The 27,298-nt window shown below is 36.0% G+C and overlaps 1 protein-coding gene across 1 annotated transcript in view; it reads right to left on the bottom strand.

Annotated features, from left to right (window-relative positions):
- NUDCD1 (NudC domain containing 1) overlaps positions 1-27,298 on the bottom strand; it is a 52,778-nt gene that overhangs the window by 9,859 nt on the left and 15,621 nt on the right. The window contains exons 3-8 of the mRNA XM_072852025.1: positions 23,189-23,374; positions 19,888-20,071; positions 16,177-16,362; positions 13,281-13,488; positions 5,549-5,693; positions 3,162-3,287 (exon numbers count right to left, since the gene is read on the bottom strand). Of these exons, the coding sequence (XP_072708126.1) occupies positions 3,162-3,287; positions 5,549-5,693; positions 13,281-13,488; positions 16,177-16,362; positions 19,888-20,071; positions 23,189-23,374 (1,035 nt within the window). The remainder of the gene's footprint in view (positions 1-3,161; positions 3,288-5,548; positions 5,694-13,280; positions 13,489-16,176; positions 16,363-19,887; positions 20,072-23,188; positions 23,375-27,298) is intronic.

Genomic DNA, 27,298 nt, shown 5'->3' with positions numbered 1-27,298 from the left:
ACTGCTCCAGCATGGGTCCTCCACAGGCCACAGTTCCTACCAGAAAACCTGCTCCTGCATGTGCTCCCCTCCACAGGCTACAGCTCCTGCCAGGAGCCTGCTCCTGTGTGGGCTCTCCACTGGCTGCAACTTCCTCCAGGGCACATCCACTTGTTGTGGTGTGGAGTCCTCCATGGGATGCTGCATGGATATCTGCTCCACCATGGTCCTTCATGGGCTGCAGGGGAATCTCTGCTCTGGCACCTGGAGCACCTCCGCCCCCTCCTTACTTCTCTGACCCTGGTGTTTACAGTGCTGTTTCTCTCGCATTTTTCTCACTCCTCCCTCTCAGTTGCTGCACAGCATATTTTACCATCTCTTAAATACGTTTTCCCTGGGGGGCCACCGGCATCTCTGATGGGTTCAAGCTGTGTCCTACGGTGGGTCCATTGGAGCTGTTTGGAACCAGCTGTGCCTTGCACAGGGCAGCCCTAGCCTCTTGCAGATGCCACCCCTGCAGCCCCCCAGCTGCCAACACCTGAGTATGAACACCCAATACAGCTCAACAAGCTGAGGCACCATGTATAGGTGTTGTATCTCAACTGACAGAAGTTAAGCATCTTTGAGATGGATAACAGACAGAGCACTCTTCTCATCCACAGCTCACTTCATTATGCAACAGTCCTTTAGCTAAGGGAGAAGGTCAGACTGAGGAATGAACTCTTTTGACACTTCTTTGAACTGAGGAAGTAGTTTCACAGAGAATCAAAAACCTGCACAAATGTTTATGACACCGCAATAAAATCCCAACATTTGCACAAAAGTAGCTTTGAAGTCACCAGCAATCACCATTTTCAGCCAAAGGTACAACAGTATATAAGTTAAATTATTTACATATGACAAGAAGTAAGCCTTACAGCACACAGCACTGAGTAATTTGTAGATTTCTTTCAATAGCAGCTACACATATTTTTAAGGGTCAAGAACTTAGTATTTTGTAAATCCCTTATATAGTAAAACACACACCAAAATTTAAAAAATATATTCTTTCAGAAGTACCACATCAGAAACGTGATAGTTTTACAAATATCAAGATTTTGGTTTTAATAAACCTCTGTAGTTAAGTAAAAAAACCCAAAACACCCAACATGCAATTCAAATCTACATGTGTCCTAACGATAACATTATTATACATGATAAGTACAAGTGTCATGTTACTTAGCTATTGTTAGTTTTTACATCACAAACAGTTTTGAACAGACTAAAGTAATTAAGGTTTTTTCCAGGTTTCAGTAAGTTTGTGAAATATGTAGAGAAATATTTTAAATGTACACCACCTCAGCAAAGTAATTCTGAACTTTGTTTACTTTTTTCCCCCAGAAGTAATTACAGTATTTTGAAAAATCCAATAAATGTTATTTAAGCTGGGTTAGTTGCCTATTTTACATGCAACAGAGATACAGATCACTTGGACAGACAGCCCAAATGCAAAAAAAGTTTTGTGAGTGTTGTCAGAACATGAGAAACTCAACTGCAATAAAGAACCACTGAAACCTGAAGCAGTTATTCAGGCAAAGCATCCAGAACCAGAAAAGCTCTTGAGGAATACCTTGCCTCTTCTCTTGTCTATCACCACTAGAGCATCTCCACTCCAATGGACATGCATAAATACATGACATGCCTCCCACACTCCCATAGCTCAGATATAAGCATGATGTATTTCACAGAATGACATGCAGTTTTAGTTAACAGAGGTCATTCTGGCACCTAGTGAGAAGGCAGACTCATGCTTCTGTATAGGCATACAAGCAAGGGAAGAGTGATCTTATATGTCAGCTGGTAAAAAATGAATGGAAGTTCTGTTGTGTTTCCATAATCCACCTATCAACCAGAAAAGTCTCCTGCCACAAATCAACTGCTCTCTGAAATTACCTACTGCAATTAGCTATTCAAAGACCTAGGTTTACATAGTCCATTTCCTATTTCCTCCTTGCTCCACAAATCACTGGCAATACTCTGTTCTTTTGTATCTAAAAACAAGCAGTGTCTCTTCCCTGAAGCCATCTCAATTTTGCTAAGTATTGGGATGCCTGTGTTTCACCGCTACAAGCACACACCACCACTTTGTACTTCAGGCATCTTTCAGAATTTTTTCAACTACTAATTTTTGCGCATGTTGTCATACATGCCTGCAACTGGTTTTAACAGGATGCATAATACAGAACTCAAGCATATGGCAGTATACATATTAATCTATGTAACACAGAAGGCAAACTGTATGTTGTAAATACTACTGCAAGCAGTTCCAAAAACAAGGTAGTGTTTTTAGGTAGCCCATACTTCACCTGACAAAGCCCCTCCCCTCCACAGCAAAAAATGTTGTCCATCATGCATCTCTAGTTTCTGATGCTTGGAAACACAACATCCTGAAGTTTAGGCCACCGTTAGCCTAACTTAAAGAATTGATATTAATAAAGCAAATATTTCTCTATAGGAGAAACTGAATAACTGCATTTGAGCTAGAGGAGACAAACGTTACTTTGCCACACAAGAACAGGCCAGTATAGCAATATATTTGACAGAGATAGCTGGCTGTCAAACTTATTTATTTCAGCTGGATCATTGCCATTGAAATGCACTAGAAAGTGTCAAGAAAAATAGATCAAGTCCTAACTTACTGTTAGTCAAGGTTGCTTACAACCCAGATCAAGCCTCCTATTGAAGCATTTTGCTTACAATCTGTTACTTCCAGTGAGATTGACAAACAAATATCAAAGTGATCTATGCTCCAGCTCCTTAGTAAAAAGGGTCAACTTTCTACCAGGCTATCTGGAAAGTTACTGAGAAAAATGCAAGCTAAGGAATCTAGAAGAATTTTATGCCACTGAAAAAGACCCCGTCTTATCATTATTCTGACATAACTTTGCTTTTTCAAATAGCTCACTTGTGAAAGTATATATATATTTTTAAATCAGAATAAAAAGGAGCCTTGTTTTTACATTAAAATGACATTGAAGAACACGTTAGTTGATAATTTCTGTTGCTATTGTGATTTTACATTATGGAAGAAATTTATGTAGTTTCAACAGTTTGCACAGATTTTTGTTCTGATAATAGAATTCAACTTGCATATCATAAAAAATGTTTTAAAATATTTCTGTATAATAATTTGCAGCGCTTACTACGTGAGTGACTTTCAGGGTATCACCATCAAATCTGCACAAGCTTGCGCTATCTTCAAGAAAAGCATCACATTCTTCTAATTCTTGAGCATTACAAGGTGGGTTTTCCTTTTCAGGGTTTGGATTCTGAAATAAAAAGACAATGAACGACATTGAAAATCCGAACTACTGAATATATATCTCTCTCTCTCTCTATATATATATATCTCCCTTTTGATAACAAAAAAAGTTCAACAGAAGAGGAAGAATCATTTGCATAGCCTTACATACTTAAAGATCAAGCTATTATGTACTTATTCAAAATTAATAGAACCATTTCTGTTGTGGAAGATAACATGAGTGGTAGGTACAACAAAATCCATTTCAGTTTTAAGGAAAGGTACGTAAGCCACTAAAACATGGACAACAAATTCCCTTCTGCAAGTAGCAGAAGTATACAATTCTGAAATCTGTGCAGGTTTAGTAAATTTACATCAGTGTAAGCTTCCTTCAGATTGCCATCGGAAATGCTATTAAAAAGGGATTAATTAATTTTGTAAGTAGCTCTAAATACATGCCTCCTTTTAGCTTTGCTAATAATTATTTAAAACTAATAATGTTGTTATGCATATTTTTCAATGCACTCAAAACAAGGAAAAAGCACATGTATTTTTTCACATCCCGCAAGTCAAAGAAAGGAAAAACCATCACTTTTACTAGTAATTCAAGAGCAAGATGTAACACTACTGCATGCGGAAACAGCTTACTTCTGCTAATGACATTTTCCTTGGATAATTTTCAAAACCAAGCTATGTTACCTTTGTGATACATTTACAGAATTAATTTCATGGTAACAGAAAGGGACCTTTATTTAACAGAAGGCAAAAATACACACTTCCTCATTAAGTATGAATTAATGTTGCTTCTTGCACAAGAAAGACACCATCTTGACAACTAATACAAGCTGAAAGCTGGGGCCAAACAGAATGTGTAAGGAAAGATTAGACAGGGCACTGACTCAATTCATCTGACAGGGGGGAGTTCTTGAGTTCCTGTGCTCACTTCTTCATCCATTTCAGCTGATTATTAAGAACTTTTATTTTGGTTCAGTCCACAAACTGAAGGAGATCAGCACAATTTTTTCTTAATTGCTAAGACAATTTAAGTTCAAAGAAAACAAACATGAAGACATAACAACAAAACATCCTTAAATGACAGGAACCAGGAAAATTAAGTGTCATACACTCCAGGCTAATGCGTAAGACTTAAAACAGGGTATCTGTCTCCTTAGAGGCTAGACTTTGGGGTTCACCTCTCCTCTACCAAGCATTCATCATGGCCTTTGGTTTACTGTTTTCATTGGGTGGCTTTTAAAAAAACCTTCCAGGTAAACATCTTTACCATAAGCAATTGAGATGACCAAAAAGAATCCATGCCTTTATTATACATATGTAGCTAAAGTTGCAGTATAACAAAATATGTAACAATTATTTAAATGAACAGTTACCTAAGGAAATATTTTTTTTTTTATCATCATCATTATTGCACACAAGCTGAAAAGTTGTGACCAAAAAACCAAATCATCGCTTTAAGCTCAGTATGAGTTACAAAAGAAAATAAATTTGAAGTTCCCAATAAATCTATGGTCAAAAGATGTACTACAATATCTTGCCTACAAATAGTGGGTGAGAGAGGCGGGAAATCAATTTAAGCACTAAACAGAATTTATTTTAATAACAATTTCAGCCTTATTAAAAAAAGTAATAATCCAAAACTAATATATCAAGACCCATAGGGAGTCACACTTCACAAGTTTTAGATGAGATGCCATTTTCTAATTAAACCAAAAGGGGAAACATCAAGCAAACAGCAGTTAAAAATTACATTTTATTGTGTTTTAAGTAAACTCCCTGTATAACAATAATGCCAGAAAGTTCATGAGTCATGCTTATGCTTTCCTAAATTTTCCTTTTAAAAACGTCATTTACACTCACAGTCTATAAGTCAAGTACAGTATCCCTAGGAAGACAGTATAAAAGTGTTGCTAAACTATTGATAAACAAGAAACGGACATCCTTCAAAATACTCAAATCCACTAATTTAAAACAAACTGCCACATCGTAAGTGGTGGGAACAAAATTTATTTACATTGTTAAATCAGACTTCTGTTTTGGTGCACAGACGCGATCATGTAAGCTAATTCAGTCCCCCATAAAGATGATATTACTGTTCAAAGTATATTCACAACTCTAGTGCCATTACGTTTCAGTTAAAAATGAATGCAGAGATAGGATTCTGAATAGTAAATGAACTGATGAGCTATGTCAATGAAGTGCGAATTAGGATATCAAGAAAAGACAACATGCAAATCTACAAGAATTTTAAATGTTTTACTTTCAACTCCTTACCATTACTTCAGAGGTAAGATGCATCAGGCTTTCAGTTATTTCAGAGCATTGGGAAGAGTCCATAATGAATTCCCCTCTTGTGTCACCAACTATTAGCTCTGGCCACTGGGGTCCCTCATTTTTCTTAATTAGAGAGATTTCCAAACTAAAACGCAAATAGAAGAGAAAGAATAGTACATGAAAACACTGCATCCTTTTCTCAGATTAGTCAGAAAGCTCTAAGTATGGATTTGACCACTTCTCCTCTCCAAACTGAATTAATAATGAGAATCACTTAACAGAAACCATTAGCATTCAATTTATAAAATAAACTATTCTAATGGAAAATATTCTGAAGAAAAACAGACCAAGGGCATGTGATTTCTAAAAGCCTAAAAACAAAGAGAATGCATTCATGTAAGTGACCTCAGATTTTTCAATGTAAATACAGTTTCCCCTGAAGCAGTCTTCTTAGAATATTTTAAATACCGAAGGAGATCACCTGTAAAGAAATCTATTTGAAGAATGACAGAATTTTACTACAGAGGTTTATTTGAAACCTAAGAAGTACTTAATAGGGCTACTTAGGTGTGCACTACTTTTATATAACATCTAGGACAAAAATATTTTGATTTTATAGACCTCAGAAATACTAAACCAGTTAATTATCTACATTGTATATGTAAAATCATATCTCAGAAGAGATACGATTTCTGTAACCTGTAAAAAAAAAACCCCAAAAAACCCAAAACCCAAAAAACCAAAGAGACTCAGCCTGATGGACCAACACAGCAATTCCATTTAATTACTGCATTAGACCAACACATGGATATAATGATAAAATGAGAGTTAGTATTATTATATTCACTTTTTAGATACACTTACAGGGTCTACAATGACAGTCTTTTACCTGACAGAACAGGAAAACCTTCTAAGTTACTAAGTACTGCATCATAGCAATAACTATTCGGTGAACTCTGAATCAGTTTCTGAAGCAATTACATTGGCATTAGAAATAGCATACTTTTACAGAAGATATTTGGAGCAAGTTTTAGACTTGTAACTAACAGATTTAAAGTGGTACTGCAGTACCAACATTAAGAACCAAGTGTAACTTATTACATTGAAATGTGCAATTACTATTTCCCATTAAAATAGAAGCCTGATATTCATGCAATATTGCTCACTTGATTGAGTAATAAAAAACTGGAGTTACTCAGCTGAGTTATTTTTCACTATGGTATCTAATAATCAACAACTGAAAAATCACATTTTAGTATATAGTATTAGAATAATCTATATACAAATATTAGTCCCTTTATTTAATTCTTTTGTAGAATAACTGTCTTTTACAGTTAACCTATTGGGGAAAAGCCAACATTTTTAATGAGGGAAACCAAAGGAAAAATCACGAATCATAGAGTATCTCAGGTTGGAAGGGACCCATAAGGATCATCAAAGTCCAACTCCCTGCTCCTTGCAGGACTACCTAAAACTAAACCATATGACTATCAAAGAAATTGAAAAAAATTTTAACTGGGAATGTCTTGCAGAAAATGTCATGCTAGTTTTTTTATTATAACGAAATCTCACAAGGTATATACACCTATATACTCCATACACATAGAAGTTCAAACAATGCATGACTGAAAAATATTGACATCAAGCTTGTCCAAGCACCCAGAAGTCAGAATTATCTCTACCATATCTTTTTTCACTTTGTATTTTAAACTATTATAATGGCAGGAATAACTACTGCCATATGTATTACATACAAAGCAATATGCAAAACTATCATAAGACACAATATCTCAAGTGTATAACACTCTGCTCACCGATTTCCATACTTGGGGAATAGTAGTGAAAATGTATGTATTTAAAAGATATAATTTGAAACTGTAATGACTTTTCCCCCCCTTTTTTTCTACTTGAAACTCAGACTTCATGGTGTCAGAAAGCTATGGTTAATATAAAGTCTATTTTTCACTGAGTTTTCTCAAAAACTCTCCTTAGATGGCTGTATTTTCCATAACATTATGGTTGGGAACATTACTGTGCCATTGACATAAATCTGTATTCTCCCTACTTACTGCATGCTCGTTCAGGTTTATATGATTAAAGTTTGTGCACCTCAAAACCTCTCAAAGGAAACTAAATTGGAAACTCTGCAGAAGAAACTCTGCAGGAAGCTCTGTGGACCAAAAATGCCCAATGGAAACCCAAGGAGAGAGCCGAACTACACGAAAAGTTACAGGTTTTTTTTCGTATCAATAAGCTTCACACATGCAGAAATAACTTGTTGAACTGGGACTCTGAGACAGAAAACTGAAGTGCATACATTCTCATAATACACGTATTAGATACTGAAAATATATATTGATATATATTGCAATCAGAATAACTAAACTGTAAAAACAGTAATAAATCTACAGCAAAAACGGAAAAAAAAAACCCAAAGGAGCACTGATTATAAAACAAAGGTAAGACAGACTGAAAGATTCTTTTACAAAGTTATAACACTGAAATTCAAATCTTGAATTGCTGGAGTCAAAAACAAGATTTCCAAGAAATATGCACAGTCAAAGGGATAGTGATTTCTTCAGAAGAAATCACTAACTACAGCACAATCATATTTTATTGCCAGATGCACAGCAAGAACCACTTCTACACTACTAGATTATTGGAAATGCCTTTCAACACCTGTACATTTTTGCTCAGAGCAAGTATTTGGTGTCTTAATCAAAGAAAGCTCAAAAAGTAAAAAAATCAATAACTAAGAAAAAGTTTTTAATTGGTAAGTTTAGTTTATGGAAATACAAAAGGGAGTGTAATGTAAGTAGCAAATACTGTTATCTGGTATTTATCTCTATATTTTTCAGAACCCTTAGTGCTTCAAAGTAAAACTATACTGGATATTAATGATTGGTATTAGAAAACAAGAGGCCAAGCAGAGAACAACAGAAAACATTTCAAAATGTCTTGGAAATCGACACAACTAATGCATTCCCCCCACCCCCACCCCCACCCCATGTCCAGGAGGTATACTGTGGCCATTAATACATTAGGAACTTTAAGGCAGAGTTTTTCTTAACCAAAGAAATTCTTGATCCTTAAATAGTAAATAGATTTAAGCATTTTCTCACATACTGGCTTTGGCTGGGATAGAGTTAATTTTCTTCACAGTAGTGTAGTCTAACAGTGTAGTCTAACAGGAGCTGGTGGAAGGCCAGAGCTTACATAAAGCTGATAAAGGGGATTCGGACTGGAAAGCAGAACGTCTAAACAAGAATTACTGTCCTTGGGAGTAAAGCACATCCTGGAGAAATACGTCAGCTAATTAAGATGTTTTGGGAACCATCTGAAACAACTAGTAGAAGTGTGATAAGAAGCACCCTCACGCAAATTATCCTCATTATAATACTAAAAGTCACATCCCTCGAGCTGGAGACCCCAGCCCAAGCAGAGACCCCTCACCTTTGAGCATGTGCAGAATATTAAAGTAGCACTGTAGCTTTAAGTTGAAATAAGAGAAATTTAGACCAATAGAAAACTGCTTTGTGTAATTACTTATGCATAACTAGACTGTATAAATACTGTACCTGTATGACCGAACTTTGTGCTAGCTTTGTGGAGCTACCACCTAGCACCCATCTCTGTGCAGACAAGAAATAAAATACCTCTGCCCTGTGTGTATATTGGCGTCTCACACACCGGATAAACGACCTCACATTTGTGGGATAACAGTAGCTGGTGTGATGCTATGTTTTGGAATTGGTTTTGATTTGGATAAAAGACAAATATGCTTAGTGATATAGGCAAGTTTATATTTTGCTAAATGTATGTCCTTTACCACAGAGTATTTGCAAAACTTTCCCAGTGAAAAAAATTAGTTTTTATCTTATTTAAAGGAAATACCTCTATTTCCACAGAAACAACTCCTTTCTTATATTTTTTTAATGTGATGACACCATATACAAAAATTACTCTTTAAGCAACAATTTCACCAAACCTGCTTGTTTCAAGAAATAGTGGCTCATTGCTTTATCCTAGGAAGAGCAAAAGCAGTAAATGTCCAAATATGTATAATATACTGACAGACCTTGTTGCTTTTCTTATACTTGTTGGAAAATCCAAGACAAATTCCATCGTGAACCACATCCGAAAAAGGAAACTTGAAACACAGTTTTACTTATTGACTCATTTCCTTGCATTCCTCCTCCCCCATCAGCCTATATTCTTCTTCCCCACCCTTCAACTTAACTAATTTATTTGGTTGAGGACTTAGCCTATGGTTCTGCATTTACAGAATGATCAACACAAGGTGCTTCCAGGCTGCAACCAGTGCTACATGTCACAGAGCTTGTGACAGACTAAACCCCAAGGGCTGGAATATGACTCACTGAACGAACCCCGACAATGGAAGATGGTTGGTGGAGATGGGCAAGGGGATGTGCCCACTAAGCTCAGGGAATCATGCAAAGAAGCTGACCTTATCTCAACACAAAGGGTGGCCTTTGTTTTAGATAAACAGCTATCAACAGTTGAGTGTATCAACCGGTGGTGTAAATGTTTCTCCTAGAGTTCATTAAGAGTGTGAATATCTCTCCGAGTTGGCCAGACCAGCATGGGGGGGGAGTGAATATGTGGCTCAGCCCAGGCAGAGTATAAGAACTAGGCAACTAACAAAAGAATTTGGAAGACAGCAATGGGCTGGAGCTGGCTTCAACCCAGGTACTCCTTCCTGGCAAGTGTGGATGCTCAGCGTTGTGACAGTGAGCATATTATAGAGACTGGTAATGGGAATCATGTTGGTATTGTGACTAAACCGTGTATTGCAATTGCTATATTTTGCTAACTGTAACTTGCATTTGTATTGAGTTTTCAGTGTATCTTGTATCACTCTGCTAAATCAGAAGTCCTGTGTAACATCAACTGTCTTCAAATCAGTAAATTGCATCATTACACCCTCCATGCATGGAATATCTAAAAGAACCTGGTCAGAGAGTATTGGACTCTGACAGAACAACACGTAACAGCTGCAGCTTACAGTCTTATTTTGGTTGAAGTGAACAAACCACAAATACCTGCTATATCTTAAAAGGAGTACCAGAGGTAGCCAGTTAAAAAAAAAAAAAAGATTAACTTTTCATCCTGTAGACCACGGCCTCTAACAAGTTTAAGAAAAAATAAAACCAAAACCTCACAAATTTAATACTGTAACAGACACTGAAAACCAACTGATTTAAGCTCATTCTCATTTAAGTATGGACACTCCTACTACTCTGAACTCCTTTTGTGATTATGCATTAATTATAATAGCTGTGATATTAACTAAAGCTACAATAACTACCAGACATATAAATGGCCAGCACTGGTTAGAATACTTTACCTGTAGTGAAGAAGTATTTGGGTGCCTAGATTCACAGACATTACAAAGAGAATACCTGGAGAAGCTGGACAACTCTATCTTGCAATAAGACTATATATATCAATATCCGATATCTGTGGACTTGTGCAGAAATCCCTACTTGAACATTTAAGAGACTAATATGAGACTTCTAAATAACGAAACACACCCCTAGGTTAAATAAACAATGCGTTGAGTTACAGACTGTAAAATGTATGAACTTTTCAAAGCTCAGAAGTATGATCACAAAGCTTTTAGAGCAGAAAATGTTTAGTCCGTTCCAGACTTTCAAACCCACCTCCCTCAGGCAGACAAACAGAAACCCACCAGTGCAACTGACAAAGGAAGCTATAGAAATTCCAAGCTACTTTTACAGGCTTAGGATACAAAGAAGAACAAGATCATTAAAGTGTAGATCAGCTACTTGTTTTTTGTAATGCACATAGTGCATTTCACTCATCACAACTTAAGCCTTACTTTGAACCATTTAGAAGGTGCTTCAGTTCTAGCTGTTCTGACCAGGTAGCACAAGGGGAAGTACAACTGCCAAAGATAAGCAAAGACTTTTAATCCCTCTTGTAAGTGGAAGGATCAAGAGGAGTATGTTTAGCAGTATTTAAGCATTCAACAGCTCTCTCAGTTCATGTCCTACAAGGTAGGACAAAATGGTGCATGTAAGTGTTCACTGCACCTGTTAACTGCAATAAAGAAAGTGGCTTATAACACAAGCTTTTAGCTTCAAGTCTCAAACAGAAAACTCAGAGGGGTGCATTTCCAAATATACAGGGATTTCACATTCCCTTTCAGATGTGCAGAAACACATGTGGAAATAAATCTGAATACTTATGTCACCTTCCAGATATGAAGCATTTTTATTGATGCATATGCAAATGTGTAGGCAATTTGCACACACAAAAAACCCTAAAACAATGGCTGAACACGTCTTGTCACTGAGATCAGTTTAGGGCTCTGAAGGGCCCTCCAGAAGCTCTGCTAACAATATAGAGTCTAAGTAGAAAGCAAAATTAGATGTCCAGAATTAGGTTGCAATTCTCTACCAGAGAACTAAAAATTCTAGAACTAACAGGTTTTGAAATAAATTTTTTTAAAAACTAAATTTGACTATGGTTTAGGGAGCTCTGAATTCTTTTTCCTCTCCGTTCTTTGGTGTTTTTATTTCAGAAAGAGACAACTAAAATTTACTTCTCAAATAAAACCATGAACATTTCTATTTGAGGTCTACAGCATGTTAAATTCACACAGATTAATTTTATATCACATACATAATGTACAATGGATTAGGAAAACAAAATAAGGAATTTATAAGTCAAACCTGAAGAATTTATGTTACATTATTACCAAAAAAGCTTCTGTTTGTGGAAAGCAGAAATAGAAGAGAAATCATTAACACAAACAACAGGGTAAAAGTCAGGCTAATCAACCCCAAAATTTAGTGGGAAAAAAAAAATGTTGAATCAATTAAGTTTACTCTGCTTACAAAGCTATTTTTAACATTTTGATAGCTAGGGGGGTTTCTAGCTATTTGGAAAAAATAAAGTTTTTCTTTGGTACTTCAGAATATTACTGAATTTACTTACTGAATTTATCAACGAAGTTTCATAACTATATGATATCCTGTCTTTATGAAAATCATTTAACAGTTTACCCATTCACTTTTCCACTGTGATCAACTAGAAGTAAATGGACACAATTATTCTCAAAGAGAACAAAAAGAAAAAAACAAAACAGGTAGTCATACAGACATGCATGGGTTAATCTCCAGTAGCTCATATCACCATATATTGTTTTAGAAAGGCAACTGACAACATTAGAACAGGACTTTAACTCTACCTGCCAATAAACACAGGTAAAGCATGTGAAAATAGTGTGAGGAGGTTATCATTATGAACATCAATGTAGCCTAATGTTGCAAAGAACCCTGCTTCACAGCTCAGCAGTAGAATCTCTTCATTTCCTGGTCTGATACAGGTATAGCTGTCAGTACAGACAGTTATACATAATGCCTTTTTTTCTGAAACAAAAGAATTTATTACTTTGGAAAGGCTGTTCTATGTTGTTGTAGAAAATAGCTGGTCATGTAGCTTATAAGCAAGTAACTGTAAGAGGAGAGGATTACTTTCATAATTAGCTAAAGAAACAGTATTGTGAGATAGCATTGCAAAAGCCAGTGAACTATTTTCAGCAGAGGAGATAGATTCTTGTAAGGAGGAATGCAGGGTGTAGCATTAAATGAGTCCCTTCCCAGAGGGGCCAGAAGTCAGAGATATGGTATACACTTTAAAATCAATTCCTATCAATAGGAAAACTAAAAACCATATACAACACCTTTTGTTCTCTCTAATTATCCATGTGCAGCTTTCATGGTCCACAGATGAATAGAGTTTTCCTTCCATCAAAGGAGGCTGGTCTTTCAGTGTGACACATATGTTATCAGGGGCAAAGTGTACTTTTATGTCATCCTTAGTGATGTCTTGAGGAATGTGAACTGTTATTGTCACATCATCTGCGGTCTGTTGCCAGTAATAGAGAGGGTCTACAATTGGAAACATACAGAAAAATAAAAACTAGATTACAAATGCTGTCCTGGATTCCACAGCATGCAATGCTGGGAGATATGGAATAGAAGTCTGTGGAAGAGTGGAAACTAACTTTCATGATGAACAATTTACATAAAAAAATGTTTCTTCTTTTTATAATCAGAATATATTTTAGCAATCAAGTTCAGTTGTGTCCCTCGTCTGGAGAGCCATTTATATTCCTGTCTATACACAAATATGCTGATAGAGTTATACCATGGGCATTAACTATTACTCCGAGTTTATTGTAGCATACAAAAACTGATAACCAAAATGTACTTAAATACATTGAAACATTAATGATGAATAATTTGGTTGAAGAGGCATCAGGTGCAGTGGTACTGACAAGCTACTGTATGCTCAAAGTATACGCCATTCAGAGATGTGAACTTTTTTTCCTTACCTATTTTGCCAGAAGCTACGCTGACTATTCAACAGAAATTATTTTAGAAGACCGAGTAGTCTTCACCTGCCTCAGTTGATGGAGATGAAATAAAACTGCCTGCCCAGAGGTAATGCTTGACTTTTGCTCCTGGGTGTAGAAACTGCCTGATGTCTATCTTGATTATTAAACTGCTACAAGAAGTGGCCTTTTAAGAGAAATGTTTATACAAAAGGAAGGCTATGACAGCATGATTGGGTAGTGCACAGTTGGTCACAGAAAACACAAATACAGACGTATTCATTTTCTAAAGAGCAATCTTGTACATGTTACCTTCCTATTTAGAGGAAAAGTAAAGTACAGATAGATCCTTTGGAAGCTCTCAAGTTGTCACAATACAACACAAGATTTAGCTGATCTAAGCTTCATGTCAGCAACTGTGACTCTGGAAGGACTCTTACACTGTTGTCCGTTACCACGAGCTTCCTGTTTGCAATGGATCAGTCATAGGTGCTACAAATATACTTCTCAGAAACTATTAGTATCTGAGATATGACAGCCTCCAAAATTCTAAACTTTGACACAGATTGTATCTGACAGTAAAAGTCTTAATTTATAAGAAAACTGAATGACACCAAAAAACTAGCTTAGACTTCCCCTCTCCCAAGTCTTCAAGACAGTCTTCTCACAAGCTGTCAAAAAGGTTCAGAGGAGACTATGAAAGAACAAATTAAAAACCAAAATACCAATGTGCAACATAACCACCTTAATATTTCTTTATCTATTTTGTAAAAACCTATAAAAATTAGAGTGCTGTTGCTGGCACATCTTGTTTCATTATCTGATATCTATTATGCCTGCAATTTTATATAACCATGCAACTAAAATTATGGCCTACATCAGGTTTAGCAAAATAAATTCTCTCTTAAAGAGGTATTAGACTTCTCTCTAAACTAGGAGTTCAGGTGTCAGTACTTCCTCTACCATTACATTTTTGTGCCATGAGAAGTTTTCTAAAAGTATTGCTGCAAACAGCACTCCACACATTACAGATTTCTGGGCTTTGGCAACACCATATGTGCACAAACATACATGAAATGCGCTATCCAAAGAGCCATACAGTGCTCTCTGCTGTGTTTCTTTAATCATACCTAGCACACAATTCAAGAAGCTCTTAAAATCCTTAAAACATTGAACTTGCTAATTCAGGTGACAACTGCATAGGCATTGCATTATGGTGCTCGGTGCACTGAAGAACTCCTTTGCCTCAAAATTTATACGTACAGACTATGCTTAATACAATTACATGTATAACATCACAGTTATCACAGTGTATAATGTGAATACATTCCAGAAAATTGATCTTTTGGTATTGTTTCCCAAATAGATTTTTGTACCATTGACAAAGATTGTGCTAGTATCACTCAGCTAGGATTGGTTCGTTAACCAATGTCTCATATTCAGAAGCAAAACATCAAATCTGAAACAATAAAATATAACTACATAAACATACTTATTACAGAGCTCAGTGATATTTAAGATAAAATAACTTTATTAATAGGATTTTACATAGCTAATTTTGTTTTGATTTCAAAGAAAAAGAAGTATGGATGCCTTTTGTTGACATTTATTATTTTTTCTGAACTGCTTTCCCACTGGAGAAAAGATAATCTTTTACAGGATTCTAATTCTTTAAAAAGTTTTGGTTTTGTTGGTTTGGGTTTTTTTTTAAGTTTAGAAAGGCAGGAGTAAATTACGTATCAGAGAGCTTTCTGATGAACAACTATTTGGGGGAGTCAATGGGTGCCACCCTGCCCTCTCTCATCTAGGAAGACTGGCATCTTAATTTGAGTACTTCAGCCAGATGTAGATGCCTAAATTTAGGTGCTACCTTAGCAACTGAACTGATAGCAAATACTTAGTATAGTTCTGTTTGCAAAATATCCTCTTCCTTAGGACCACAAAATTATTTAAGTGTCTCCCATACAAAAAAGCTTCTCATATAGGTTATGCACAATACAACTCCCCAGGGTGAAAACAAACAAAAAAAGCCAGTCTGTCCTTACAAAAAAAAAAAAAACCACAAAAACACAACAACAAAACAACAAAACAAAAAACAAAACAAAAAAACACAAACAAAAAACCTGGATGATAGATATTAAGACAAACGTTTACTGCTCGAATTTCCAAACAGATGCTGAACTGCCAAGCTATTTTCTAAGCCAAGAGAGTATCCTATCATAATCTGCCAGATAAGTCTTACCTTTCTTTTCATTTGTTGCTTTTGCATCGTCATTTTCTTCTAATTTTTCATCTTCATCTTGCATAAATTTGAATGGTTTGTAGGAGACAATCATTAGACCATCCCCACTCGGCTCTATTGCTGCATAATGGGGGACTGATTTTCCTTGTAAAACTCTCCTTTTAAAGATTTCGTATCTATGATCACCTATAAAATTAAAACAAACAAACAAAAAATCTTAGTGGTGATATTTTTCTAGAAGACAAATTATTATATGAGAATATCATTACACTTAAATATACTAAGCAATCCTGACAGTTAAATCACAGGACTGTAGTTTAAAAATAAATTTCTCAGAATTCTGTTTTCCAAAGATTTTGTTAAATATGTAGACCCTAAAATTAATCTAACATTGCCCTGTTTTCTTATGATGGCTTTGTTGACCACAGCTAGCACAGCAATTCACAAAACCACTCACAGCCTCTGTACAAACAAGTTTTCCAAATACTATTTGAGCTGCTGTAAAAACTTGAGAAGCAATGAAATAGCTAGTGGTAACACTTCATTCATAATGGAAAATGCCTCAACTTTTCTTCCTCAACTTCCTTTTCTTCCTCAACTTTTGTAAAACACTGCCCCTTAAAAGGGAGGTCCCAGAGGTTAGCTACTGGTGTCAAGGACCATGCCATTCCCTAATGTGCTCCCAAACACATGCGAACTGATGACTCAAAACACTAGTAAGGTGACAGGTTTTAGGACATTTGTTCTTTTTCCACTAGAATCTTACTGCCCACAGAGTCCTCAGTAATTGATCAACTTCTGAATAGTAACAGATTGTACAAATGGAATTTTAGCAAAAAACTAACAACTTGAATAAATTCTCACAGGGGATAAAATTATCCACAGGAATGGTTTAGTTTTTCACATTTATGCTTCATCTCTTCAGTAAAGAAATCACTGTACTTGTAACTACAACTTTACTTGAAAGAAACTGGGAACTCATTAGCAGAGACATTAGACAAGATCAGATTACGATGGTAAAAGTCATCTATGCCACTCTAGTACTCCAAAGTGTGTTCCTGTTTGACCTCAATGTTAAGCTTAGAGAAACATTGAAGTCATAGGAGAATACAGATAATAATGGATAAGCCAGGTAAAATTTAGGTCCTCTCAACTGGTTATCTTGTTTGCTAAGCAAGAAGTGGAGTAAAGAGTAATAACCAGACTATAATGTAATTCTGGTACTTAGTGGTGTTAATTAAAGCCCCCTCCTTTTTCCTAAAAAGTTTGGTCAGGGCGGGGGGGGGGGAAAGGTGGCGGGGGGTATTAATTGAAGAGATTCAGCCATTCTAATTAGAGACAGAGTAAGAGATCTATACAATCAGAAGACTCCGGGCAACAGGGTAACCTGCTTTAAAAATTAACAGATTACCTTGGCTTAGATACATGATTAAAAAGAGCATGTATTTGTTGTAGTGCGAAGTTAGCCACTCATTGAACGAGCTGTTATTTAACTGACTGAATTTAACTGTGCACTGAAGAATATCAAATTTGTTTGCATGTCTCTCTTACAGCATTTGCTCACTTATTAAAAGGCTCTACAACCTCACAACTTGTCATTGTGTGACAAAACCTTTTGTAGAGGATTTTCAATCAATCATCAACACTTTTACATTTTTTAAGTAAGTCTTTATGATCTTTTCAGTAAGTTTATACTACATGATTTTTCTTGTAAAGAAGGTCAGAAGAAAGCTAAGCACATAACATTTTCTGACCCTAATAAAACAGCATGGTGGTTCTTCATTTCAAACTTTTACAGTGAGGATTCCTAAAACATTAGTTAACTAAAGAAAACAACAAACTTTGAAAGGGTATACCTCTGTCACAACCCTCTGAAGTACCACACAAGATGTGAACAGACCTAACCCCTGCTTCCATTCAGATTTATTTTCATGCTTCCATTTTTTGTTCTTTGGTAATACAATAGTGGTAGGTGTGATCACTTTGTCTAGCCAACCAGACATTGCAGAGACTCTCTCAGTTGTTGGTGTCAAGAGACATAACTATGTTTTAAGGCTTTGCTTTGATGAAGCATAGATTTTGGTAATTTGAGAAATGGATCGTTGATTAACTAGTCATTTTTACTAGAATCTGATTTTATAAACTGCACCCACAGGCAGAATTTCAAGAAAAGTTAAGCACAGCAATTGCCTACTGATAAAAGAGGGTGTAAAATATTATAATTCCTCAAAACAGGTTTTATCTTTGAGACTGGTTCATACATCACTCTGATTTGCAAGATGTTTATTTAAAAGAAATCAAAACTTATTTCTCTCTTCATAATTAAAGTTTGCTTTGAATCTTGTTATTTACATATCTGCTGGCTGTAATTACAAAAATTTTGTCTGTTCCTTGGAAATGCTGGAGAACTGGCAAGATTTTTGGAAAGATTTTTAAATCCACTTTTATGGAAAAAGTTTCATTCCATGAACATTTGTCTTAAGTTATAAAAAACACACTGTAAAAAAGAATTTGTTTATGAAAATATACAGTATTATAAAATATCATAAAAGTTTGTGTTAGTGCTCTCTTTAAGCAATGGTCTTCAATTCTAGACTGGCAGTATTACCAATTTAATTTTTCTTGCAAGATATAACCAGTAATGTTCAGAGGTTTCTTTCTCTTGTTGAGCTGGCCACAAAAGCGTAAGGCGATCTCGTATGGCTTTCTGGCTCTCTCAGAAATATGTCCATCACCCAAGGTTTCAACAGCAGACAACGTGAATAAAGCCACTCATTCTCCTATCCATGCTATATATGTAGGAGATGGAGGAACGTTTGCATAGTAACATCGCAGTATGCAATCAACTGCTTTAGTTCAAATAGTTAAAGATCTTGTTTCTATTGGTATCAAAACTATACTTTTTGGAAGATAATGAACGAGACCATATCACAGTCTTCCCAAAAAGGTAAGTTAATTTAATCCACACATCTTTAGATCAGACGTTGAAGCATGGGGTCTTGTATCCTTTATGGAAATCATGATATTTAATGTAAGTATATATGGTTATATTGAACAGATAAATTACCCTTTGCCAAGCTTTATTAGGATAATACATTAATTAGTAGGTATTAATACACTAGCTAATATGTTTTTAATGTGTTGGTCTAAAATTAACTGCATAACTTCGTGCTCTTTTATTGTAGGAAAACCTAGAATACTCAGCATATACTTTTTATGCTACAGTTCTTATATTTATCTCATACTAATTCCAATCCCATGACACTGTTAACTGAAGGCTAAAAAAAACAACAAAAAACCCAAAACATAACTAAACAAAACCCCATATCCAGCTGTACAACATTTTGAAAAGTATAACAGACATTACTTAGAAATACTTCTGTAAAACCTCGATTTTACAAGATCAAGCTAAACAGGAATTGCATTTCATAACATCATAAAGGTCTATCTTATTTTCTAATTACATTAACCACAGGTATAAAACTTTACTTCTTCCTGTCTTCCAAATGTTTGTCAGAATTTAAGTCTACAACCAGTAACTTGATCTCAAAATGTAAGAAAAAATTACCTATGTAAAATCCAAGCTGAAGTTTTGGGGAAAGGAAGTATCAGAACCTGAAGAACAATCAACTTCTAAGACAAAAGAATAAAAGCATGATTTTTTTTTTTTTTAAACATTACTCACCAGTAATATAAATGTAAAACACTTACCCTCTTTGCTTATCTCTGCAATTGTAACCCATTCCAAGGTAATATGAAAACCACTTCCTTTTGTGTCCAATTCATCTTTTTCTACCCTAAGCAGCAGCACAGCTACTGAATGCATATCAGATTTTACAAATGAAACACTGTGTGCTATAATAAATGGACTTCCTAGTTCTTCATTAAACACAATCTGGAAGACAAAATTGTAGTAAAAAGTCAGCCAGTTAAAACTGGAAGTCTTGCTCTTTCTCAGAAAGCAGTGAAAGGCTTCGGTGAAAGCCAAATCAGTTAAACTTTGCTTCCCACAAACCTCCCTGCCAATGTGAATCCATGAATATCATACATTTCTGGTTCCTCCCTCCTTGGCTATCAAGCCACTGTTCTGAAATGCTTTAAATTATTATTGTTTATATTATGAAATCATTATAAAGGCCCATCGTACAAAGCACAAAGATCCACAAAACCATCTGCATTATGCTGTTTACTAATACAATAAGTAGAGGTACAACAACTGATGAACAGAACAGGATCCATAAACACAGCATATAAACTCACATATAATCATCTCACGCTCAATATGAAAATGTAGGCATTTCATCAAGGCCCTCACTACTTCTCCAGACACTCCAACATCCTGAAAATCTTTGTAGACCTTGACATATGCAAACAAGAAGATAAAAAGGTCCAGTGCATTGCTGCCAGTGTTTAATCATCAACCAGTCCTGAGGGGAGGAGCGCCTCTCTATTTGGCTACTATCTTCAGAAAGAGATTAAATTTTTCTTCTCTATGAAGTTTTACGAAGTGGAGTAAGAAACAAAACCAGTAACTAAATGAAGGAGTATGATATTCATGTTTAGGAGGAGCTAGGGTTAGAAGTTTTTGAATTTTTATGTATATGCTTTGGAAAAGTCCATCCATATTTGGATGGGACTAGGTAGGCAGAGTACATAAATATTACATAATTGTCATATTGAAAGGCTGTCATGGTTTAATCCCATCCAGCAACTAAGCCCCACACAGCCACTCGCTCACTCCCCTCCAGTGGGATGGGGGAGAGAATCGGAAGAGTAAAAGTGAGAAAACTCATGGGTTGAGGTAAAGACAGTTTAATAGGGAAAGCAAAAGCCGCGCACACAAGCAAAGCAAAGCAAGGAATTCATTCACTACTTCCCATCAGCAGGCAGGTGGTCAGCCAACTCCAGGAAAGCAAGGCTCCATCAGGTGTAATGGCTACTTGGGAAGACAAACGCCATCACTCCGAACATCCCCCCCTTCCTTCTTCTTTCCCAGCTTTATATGCTGAGCATGACATCATATGGTGTGGAATAGCCCTTTGGTCAGTTGGGGTCAGCTATCCCAGCTGTGTCCCCTCCCAGTTTCTTGTGCACCCCCAGCCTACTCGCTGGTGGGGTGGGGTGAGAAGCAGAAAAGGCCTTGACTCTGTGTAAGCACTGCTCAGCAGTATCTAAAACATCCCTGTGTTATCAACACTGTTTCCATCACAAATGCAAAACATAGCCCCATACTAGCTACTATGAAGAAAATTAACTCTATCCCAGCCAAAACCAGCACAAAGGCTAATAAACACCACTGTAAATTTGAAATAATTTCATACAGAAGGACTGCACATCTTGTAGCTTGAGATATTTAGCAGTTGGTACTTATAGCTGGAAGTTTTAATTCTAGAAACTATGTATTTCAGCTTTTCTCAAAGAAGTACTCATTCAGCAAAACCCCCAAGAAGATAAAACCAAAATGAATCCAAATAGCAGCAAAGAAGAAGAAATAAAACATTCTTTATTTGCTAGAACATTAACACATGAAAATGAAAGAATAAATGACAAGGAATTCAAGCTGCAGTGGCTGAATGAGTCTAGGCTCAATCCAGCTGTTTTTACTGAAACCCAATAACATTTGAGGATTTATGGGGCTGGGATGTTAACATCATTGTAAGTGAATTTAAATGGTGACAGAACCTCAACATATAAATCTCATGTTTTTGTTACACTGACAACTCCAATGTAACTTGTTTATGTATCAACATTCTCACACAGAACGGAATAAAAAACAGGTGGTATTTATTACCAACCATCTAAAGAACAGGATGACCAATTTCCTAGTTATTGAACTCTCAAGAGTTGTAGGGGAAGGAGCTAATCAATCAGGCTGAAATCTTCCACTTCAGCACATATACCTGAGTTCCTGCCAATACTAACACCTCCTTGATTGCTTAGGAAACAGTCCTCTAATAAAGAAAACAGATGCAAAATGTGGGAGCTTTATACCAGATTTGTCTTTCACAAATAAAGAGGAACTAACCACAGACCATGAGACTCAGTAGCTCACATAGAAATGTAACTTAATTATATTTGTTGTGTCCAAGCAGGATAACCGATACCATATTAGTGTAGTAAGATCACTTCAATGTGGATACAAAAAATGCTCCTTATCAGGACTCTTTAAAGGAATTAATTATGTAAACAATTTAATCACAAGAAACATTAAAACATACTTCAGTTACAACAACAATTTTAAATAAAAATATTAAGCACTAATCATTTTCCAGAGCTAAGTGCACAGTATGAAGATTTTCCCTACCAGAGAGGTGGAAATAATATTGCTCACATTGTACCTGCTCTGCAGGGTAACCCTCAGGGTTACTTATCAAAGCTTTTTAATCAGCAGTTTTGTTTAAGTTTTATTCTAGTCTCTGTGGATGCATTTTTAAGATGGGGCAAATTAAATGGTGAGTATTTCAAGCACAATTACATCTGCACAAACATCACAGAAACCAGAAATCTCCTAACTTAAAAATTAAAGTAGCTTTTAGCTTGGTTGACAATAATTTCTGATTTTTTTTAAAAAAAACATATATTATTCCACAGGCGCTGGCCTTTTTGCTGAAATAGCAAAAAATAAAAGACAGGGGGGAAAAAAATCCTAGACAGACACATATGAATAGGGAAGGGAAAGGGGAAATGTTTTCCAGAAAAAGTTCTGCTAGACAACCACTTAGCCACCTATTTAGAAACACTTGTACTTAGAGTCTTCTTCAGTCAAAAGGGAGCTGCTCCCTTTCAAACACTTGAATTTTAGATATTTTGTGCATAAAGAAATCATTAATATAGTCATTAGTATAAAAATCAATTATTTTTATACTTGAACACAATCCTGTATTAGTGATACAGTTACGATTTAAAGCTTAATCCCTCACAACATTACATATGTGCAATTCTCATAAGAAAGGCAAGAGTAAGAATTATTTGGTAGATGTACAATTCTTAAATATGTTATTGCATGACTTACCTCCCACTTTTCAGATCCACTGTTTCCACGCTTGCCTGATTTAATTAAATACAGTCTTCCTGTACCATCAGAAAGGGTAACCCATGTGGAAGATGAGAAGTGTATTGAGGCACAAAGGCGATTATCATAAGCTGTCAAGTCTGTAGGTAGCCTGAAAACTTCTCTTGGTTTTTGTAGAGCAGTGTCCTAAAGCAAACAGTCATGCACTAAGACTTTATGAAGTATTTATCAATTTCAGTAAGTATTACAGACAAATTAAGAATAACAAATCTCAGCAGCAATTCACCAGTTTCTTTGTGAAGTTGAGCATATTTGGAAAAAAGTGGGTAGCAAGCATCATTCCACACACGTGGAAAAGGTGCTGGAATTTCATCGAGTTGGTTCCTATTTACTGAAAACATGAGTGTTCTATAAGTGATATTTTAGCACTCAATTTTTTTCCTTCCATTTTACAGCACTAATTACATTTTGCATTAAAAAAAGGCTTTTCACGTATTTTCCCCTAGCATTCCCATATAATTAATCACTTACCTCAAATAATTCTAGTCCCAGTAAAAACATGGAGACTTTAAAAGAAATTAAAGCCACAGGATTGTACTCAAACTAGTTCATAAAAACTCAATCTTAAATTAAAAAGAATTTTAGCCTATTCTCTGACACAACTGGTATGTTCAAGCTGGTACATCATTTCTCAGCTTTCCTAGAGTGGTTATTTTATTCAGTAAGTTAGAGAAGTAACAATTGTGATTAGCTAGCAAAGCAAAGCTGTACTAATTCTTATCACATTTGCAAATAACTTTTCCATCACATTATGAATATACTACACATCAGGATAAATTTATTTAGCATACTGAAATCAGTGGCATACTGCAATCTTATTTTTCGTTTTTAAGCCAAACTACAAGCATAGATCGTTTCTCAGCATGAATAAACAGAGACGCTATAGTGAACAAAGTGCACAGATGATACAATTCTCCAGTGAATAATAAAGATATATGTATTTTTTTAAAATTATACGTATCACTAAATTTTACCAAAAAAAAACACAAAACAAAAAGGAAAAAATTCAGTATTTCCTGCTGTATAAACTTTACACGAATCAGTCTGAGTAATATTGCAAAATGAATGTTAGATTACCAATTTCATCTATATTTCTAGTAATTGTTCTCAGAACTCCTGCTTTAGTTCAGTGTTGCCTTCTTCATTTCCTGCTAATTCTAACAGAAGAAACTGCTTTCCTGCTGTAAATTGGATTTCCAGCTGTTGTCATTAAGTACAAAGGCATGTCTTCCAGGATATCTTTTAGGGATTATTCTTTATCTTGTGCCTTCACTCTTACATACAGCCCTTTCTTTGCTGAATAATGCTTTGTAACTCTCTGCTCATTATTTGGCTTGCAGAATGCCAGAAACACTGCTGCCTGCTTATGACTACGATTTACCTCCCTTTTGTGAGTTGAGGTAATCTCTGAATATCCAAGAGGATTGTTAGAAAAAAAACCTGACCAAATCTTTATGATTTGAAAAGAACTTGGCATCACAGTTTAAAAAATGGTCAGGACATGTTTTATCAGCAATACAGCTTGATCAGCTACTTACTAAGCAGATGAGGCTGCAGCATTAATAGCACAAACAACACTTTCTTACAGAAGATGCAGACTGGAGATTCAGCAACATCGCAGTCACATCTCTATAATCTTTCAGATAACTGAAAGAGAACTTAATTTCTTGAAGTTTTTCAACTGAATTAAGTAGTTGCTAAATAAAATGGGCTGGCAGTCTGTCACAAGTAAGGTTCCCCAGGGATTGATACCAGGTCCAACACTGTTCAACATCTTCATAAATTACCTGGATGATGGGACTGAAAGCACCCTCACCACATTTGCTGATGACACTAAACTAGGTGATGAGGTAGACATGTGACAAGGGAGAGCCATCCCGCACAGAGACCCAGACAGCCTGGAAGAGTGGGGTAGCAAGAACATTGTGAAGTTAAACAAAGACAAGTGCAAAGTCCTGCACCTGGGACGGAATAATCGAAGAGCCCAGTACTGGCTAAGATCTCTGTGGCTAGGGAGCAGCTTTGCTGAAAGGGACCTGGGGGTCCTGGCAGGCAACAAGCTGAACATGAGTCAGCAGTGTGCCGCTGCAGCAAAAGGCAAATTAGATCCTGGGCTTCATCTGCAGGGGCATTACTAGCAGAACGTGATCATCCCAGTCTACTCATTGCTTGTCAGGTTGCACCTGGACTACTGTGTCCAGTTCTGATCCCCACAACTGAAAAAAGACATGGTCAGACTGGAAAGGGTCCAAAGCAATCACAAAATCATAGAATCGTTCAGGTTGGAAAAAGACCTTTAAGATCACCAAGTCCAACTGCTAACCTAGCAGTGCCAAGTCTACCAAACTTCAGTCCATCAAACTTAATTGGAAGGCCATGAAGACAATTAAAGGGCTAGAGAACCTGCCCTATGGGGGAAGACTGAAGGAGCTAGGTCTTGTCTCCCTGGAGAATATTCAGGGGGGACCTCACCACAGTATTCCAGTACTTAAAAGGACAGATACAAAAGAGGACAGAGGCTCTCTCTTCACAAGAAGTCAAACAGAGAAGGGGCAATGGGTAGAAATTGCACCAGGAGAGGTTTCATCTTGACGTAAGAGAATTTTTTTACAGTGAGAACAATCAATGACTGGAACAACCTCCCCAGGGACACAGTAGAGTCCCCATTACCAGAGGTTTTCAAGACGCAACTGGACAGGGTGATAGGTAATCACATCTAGGCTCCTTTTCCCATGGAAGGTTGGACCATACAATCTTTTGAGGTCACTTCCAACCTGGGCTGTTCTATGATTCTAAAACAAATGGTGGACACTAATAATATAATTTAAAATAAATAAATAAATAAATATTCACCACTTTGCCCCTTATAATGATTCATAGACTTCAGGATCTGATGAAGTCTCCAAAAAGGTCTTCCAGTAATAACAAACAAAACCAATTCCTGTTGTTTCTGTTTTGTATCTTAAATAAACATTTCTCATGAAGTTATGGTCCTTTCCCCTCATCTCTCAGACAGTTTTATATATATCATAAATAAAACAAAACTAAATACAACAGGTTTCATAGATATTTTGCAGGCTAGTGTACCTACATATATTTGAACAAATAAACAATCATCTCTGAAAAAAAGGTGCCTGAGTGGCCTTTACAGATCAACATTTCCCTTTTTAAACCCAATCTATCTTCTTAATCCAACAACAAATAGACTATGTTGAGAGCATAACTAATGGTCATAGAGCCAATTAAACTATTTTCAGTTTTATTTTACTGGCTCATTTCCAGTCAGTTGATCTACAATTATTTTAGAAGCTCCACAAATCAGAAAACTCCACTTAACAATACAGAAATTCTTCCCTTGTTACCAAAAATCAGCATTAGTCTCACTAAAATGAAAATATATTTAAGTAGAAATACATTTTTAAAAATAGAAAAACAGAATTTGAAAGAAAAACATTACAGGAACAGTTTTGAAGATATTTACAAGTATGTAAAAGGAAGCACAAACAAACCGAAGCATATTTTTGTATTGAAAACCTGGGGGGGAAACAAGTATTTATCTATTCTGTGCCACACAAAATGCACTCTCTTACTACAGTAAGGGTGGACATAAGATTAAGAAACAGCAGTGAAAAAGTATCAGATTAAAACAGTGTCTCATTACAGGCTCTGGAATTTCAGCCACAAATTATTATATTACAAATTATTATATTTTCTAAGCATCTCCTGTCCCTCTATCTTCACTCAAGCAATGGATAGCTTGCGGGGGGGGAATCATTTATATACATATCTACTTCTAGTAAAAGAAGTTCCCACATTCTGATCTATGAAATAAGGCAGTCAAAAATATACATGCAAAGTACCAGGTTTAAAAGAGTTTTTTTGCACTTGTGTACGTGTATGCAACACAGAAAGAGCACATGTGTGCATGCAAAGCATGCCATGGCTTGCTTTGTTGAGAATCCTGTATTTGAGGGGATTTCAAATCCTTCATATTTTCCAGATGTTATTAAAATCAGATGTGCATTTAAAACATGTTCGAAGGTAAGCAAG

The sequence above is a fragment of the Ciconia boyciana genome, chromosome 2 (genome assembly GCF_034638445.1).
Source record: "Ciconia boyciana chromosome 2, ASM3463844v1, whole genome shotgun sequence".
NCBI lineage: Eukaryota > Metazoa > Chordata > Aves > Ciconiiformes > Ciconiidae > Ciconia > Ciconia boyciana.
The sequence above is the reverse complement of the archived record's forward strand: the minus strand, read 5'-3'. Positions and strand labels throughout refer to the sequence as shown.